Source organism: Tasmannia lanceolata, unplaced genomic scaffold (genome assembly GCF_043159265.1).
Source record: "Tasmannia lanceolata isolate RefF3 unplaced genomic scaffold, GAP_Taslan_0.1 ptg000012l, whole genome shotgun sequence".
Lineage (NCBI taxonomy): Eukaryota > Viridiplantae > Streptophyta > Magnoliopsida > Canellales > Winteraceae > Tasmannia > Tasmannia lanceolata.
Window position 1 is genome coordinate 26239437 of NW_027518689.1, and position 4055 is coordinate 26243491.

Consider the following 4055-nt stretch of genomic DNA (forward strand, 5'->3'; position numbering starts at 1 on the left):
GAACTTGCGGGACGAATGTTTGAGAACAATAGAAAAGGGATCATGCATTTGCCTTCCTACCCATCTACCTGTGAGATTAAATTCACTTATAAGTAATGGTTTTTGTTTTTGAAGCTGCGGGCAATTCTAACATTTCTTTTTCTGGTTGCAGCAACTTATTCTTCACGAAAGATGTGAACGTCCCGATGCATGTTCCAGATTCGTAACTCGTGTAGAGAACACCCCTCTTCAAGAGATACGAAAAGTACTCATTCCAATTAACATTGATATGGTTCATTGGGTACTTCTCGTGTTGGATATGGGGCATCGTACCTTCCTTCTTTACGATTCTCTTTACAGTCGCACGGATTGTAGGAAGCTGCAACCCCTTGTGAGTACTACTCTTTACTTCATTCGTATGACAATTATTAATTAATTTTTTGTTACTACTGCCCTAACGTACGGAATTCTTAATTTGTAGGTCGATTACCTTGTTAAATGGTTCAGAATGGTCAAAGACATTGATATAAGTGCATTCCCCATTGATGTAGTGGTCGATCGACCCCTACAAGGTAACAGGTATGTTACGTGCAATTACTTCAATTTACGATACCTCCGTAAACGATTAATTCATATTCTCGGTTTTGCTTCATGTTTTGCAGCCATGACTGTGGGCTGTTCGTTTTGAAAGAGATGGAATACATTACCCGTGACGCTAGGCTCGATTTCACCCAGAAAGATATTACGGCTATGCGAGCTTCCCTACTTTCGGAAATGTTGAATGGGGTCTATGGGAAAGTATCCCTATAAGTTGTTCACATTCTTACCTCGGAGTCATTGTTGTTGGTTGTACATGCATTAGACTTCAATTGCTTGGCGGCTGATCCGATACTTGGTCTCCTCGTTCCTGAAGTAGGTGGGGGAAATCAACCTGCTAGGGTGAGTGGATATTTTCCAAACAATTGGGAAACATCAAAATGTTCTAGTTATTCATTATGATAATTGTGCTTGTTTGCAGGTAAGGGTTGTTCCAAATCCTGGCTCTCTTCAGCGTTAGTGCCAGCTTGAAGAAGTCGTGGATGAGGAATGGCTTCAACATCTGCTCCTTCAATAGCCACCTTCTAAGTGAGCAGGATCGGGAGAAGCGGAAGAAGTTGCAGGAAGAATGGGGGAGATGGGAGAAGCACTGGAGACAGTTGCATGAGATGGCGAACGTAGTGATGAAGAGGAAGAATATGAAGCCAAAGAAGTGGAAGTTGAAGAAGTCGTGGATGTTACAGAAGAGATTGTCTGATATGATTTTTTAGTAGTAGTAGTCATTGTTGACACTGAAATTTTTTTTTTCTTTTAACTTCTACATGTTGATTGTATCTTTATTTTGAACCCATAACTGACACAGCTGGGACTTTTTGTTTCAGTCCCTATGTTCAATGAAAGCAAGAGGCAGGTGCTAATTTTTCCCCCCGCCATTGGTCTCTCATGGGTCCATAAATGTAATATGCAATTTATTATTTTCGCTGATATTGGCAGTACAATGTTTTGATATTAGGACGAACTCCTCTTAAAAGTTTCATTTTCTATAAGGTAGTCCGACACAAAAGATATGTGCTTTTAAGATTAACTTCTTCACATCACGAGTTTACCCCCCAAATGATCATCATTAATATGTATTACACTTATGATCTTGGGCCACAAATGATGTACACATGTGATGAAGACCATTGAATTGGTAGATCCTCGTGAAATAACCTACATGAACTTGGTCGTACACCACATGCACACTTGGCCTTGTATATGATCAACTCCCACAAAAATATTAGGGCGAATTCCACTATAATCGCTATTGTTCTGGACTTTCTTCGGAATTCCGAAGAACCGTCCGGAAATCCGAAGGAACTCCAGTGTACATTCTATGGTACTGGACTTCCTTCGGAATGCCGAACTAAAATTCAGAATTCCGTCTCGGAATTCTGAACATAGTTTCGGTCTTCCGAAGGACGTACATGACAATGTCAACTCTACTGGACTTCCGTCGGAAGTCCGGACGGTGGTTCGGATTTCCGACTCGGAATTCCGAATTTTGGTTCGGAATTCCGAAGGAAGCCCAGTACCATAGCAACTATACTGGACTTCCTTCGGATTGCTGGACCGGAGGTCGGATTTCCGAGTCGGACATCCGAACAAAGGTTCGGACTTCCGAAGAAATTCCAGAACAAAGTGTACTTCCATTTGTCTCCCGTCGGAAGTCCGAACACGTTATCGGAATTCCGACCGGAGACAAGTGATATTGCGCTTCCGCTCTCATCATTGGGAAGTCCGACGCTGGGTATGTGACGGCGCATCAAATGAACGATTTAGAGGATCCAAACAATGTGGGCCGACTGACGTTTCGGTAGTGAGTACAAACCAATGATATTGCCAACACCAATGATACATTAATGATCACTTTTACAACAGTCACGGTCAGCTGTACAACCAATGTAATACTATAAGTCTATAATAACGTTTAATTTATACAAATTCTGTGTGAGTAAATATTTATGTGCAATATGAAGAGTCCCAAAATCAATGTCACTTTGTACAAACAAACCAACAACTCCATCCCTAAGCAAAGAAAGGAGGTGCGAATGAGACACCGGACCTACAAGAAAAACATGCAACAATTAATAAAATTATGGGTTTGATAGAGAAATCATATCGAGTGAGTAATAATGGAACATACGTATTTTCTGTAGGTGCGGATGGACCGATGGGCGTCATATTTAACTTAAGATTTACAAGGGGGGGATTTTTGCACGTTCTTTTGTTGTGTCCAGGTTCCCCACATGATTTGCAGTTGTGATGTTGTCCAAATTGTAGCCCTCTTTCCATTCGTACTTTTTTGGGTCGTCCAGGCTGTCTTCTTACTCGTGGTGGCAACACTACTTCTAAAACATGGGATGGCTCCGGCCATTGTGTGCGATCTAAAGTAGGGTGAATCACGTCGTCATATGTAGTCCGATAAGTTGAAGCCAAAAACCAATCCTGGCAGTACCTATATTTGTCCAGCTTGTTGACTCCCATGGCTGTTATGGCATGCCCACACGGCAATCCCATAATTTGGAAAAGACCACACGTACACGTTCTCTGCTCTAAGTCCACACGATCCGTATTAGTTGACGATATCACTTCATATTCATTCCAACTACACGGCCGGGGTGTAAACTTACTGCCATACAGACATGATCTGGATAACCATTTTTCTACATTATGGGTCAAATGCGTTTTCCATTCAGAAGCAGCCTTGCGGCGAAGGTGGAAGTACTCTTGTACTTTCCATCTAGTGTGATCGACTAGAGCCGCGATCGGTAACTCCCGTGCGCCCTTTAATACGTTGTTGAAGGACTCCGCTGCATTAGTTGTCAACATATTCCACCTAAACCCTTTAAAGTATACATTAGCCCACTTTTCTTTAGGAATCTCAGATATCCATTTCTCTGCTTTTGCGTTCTTCACTTTAATACATTCTATCGTCTCCTTATAGTCTCTCTCCCTTAAAGCATATGCGGCTCTGGAAAAAAGTTTGCAAAGTAATTGGCTCTTAAAGGTCTTCAGGAAATTGGCATTGAGGTGACGAATACAGTAGCTATGATATGATCCCGGCAATGCTTCGTCTATAGCTCTAGGCAAACCCTTCATCCTATCAGAGGAAATAGTGAATTCGTTGTTGTTTTTTTCTGCTGGTATCACCCTTTGCCGGAGTAAACGAAGAAACCATAGCCAGCTCTCATACATCTCATTCTCAACCACTGCATATGCTAACGGAATAATCCACCGTCACCATCTACTGCAGTGGCAGCTAATAAAATTCCTTTATACTTGCCTCGCAAATGTGTCCCATCAATTAGTATCAGTGGTCTAATTGTTTGACTGAAGGCGCGAATGCTAGGGCCGAATGACCAAAATAAACGACAAAATGTATTATCTCCACCCGTCCATAGCTGACGACTTCGATATACACACATAATGGTGCCAGGATTGCATCTCTCCATCTCTTCAGCATATGCAGGAAGGATGCGGTAAGACGCTTCGGCATT

At 42.1% G+C, this 4055-nt stretch overlaps 1 protein-coding gene across 1 annotated transcript; it reads right to left on the reverse strand.

Moving 5' to 3' along the window:
- Nucleotides 1-1086: 1086 nt before the first annotated feature.
- On the reverse strand, nt 1087-3753 carry LOC143888677 (uncharacterized). The gene is made up of 4 exons (XM_077393107.1): nt 2887-3753; nt 2570-2620; nt 2387-2446; nt 1087-1269 (listed from the first exon to the last, which is right to left on the reverse strand). Exons 1-4 carry the CDS (start codon nt 3751-3753, stop codon nt 1087-1089), a joined length of 1161 nt encoding a protein of 386 aa, XP_077249222.1.
- Between the last annotated feature and the right edge of the window lie 302 nt (nt 3754-4055).

Excerpts from the sequence above, each read along its gene's own strand:
- LOC143888677 (XM_077393107.1), bottom strand. The coding sequence starts at position 3,753 with ATGTATGAGAGCTGGCTATGGTTTCTTCGTTTACTCCGGCAAAGGGTG. Across the intron at positions 2,621-2,886 it reads AAGTAGTGTTGCCACCACGA|GTCCGGTGTCTCATTCGCAC; the intron begins GTAAGAAGACAG and ends TTTTTCTTGTAG. Across the intron at positions 2,447-2,569 it reads GCTTAGGGATGGAGTTGTTG|CTGACCGTGACTGTTGTAAA; the intron begins GTTTGTTTGTAC and ends TTGGTTGTACAG.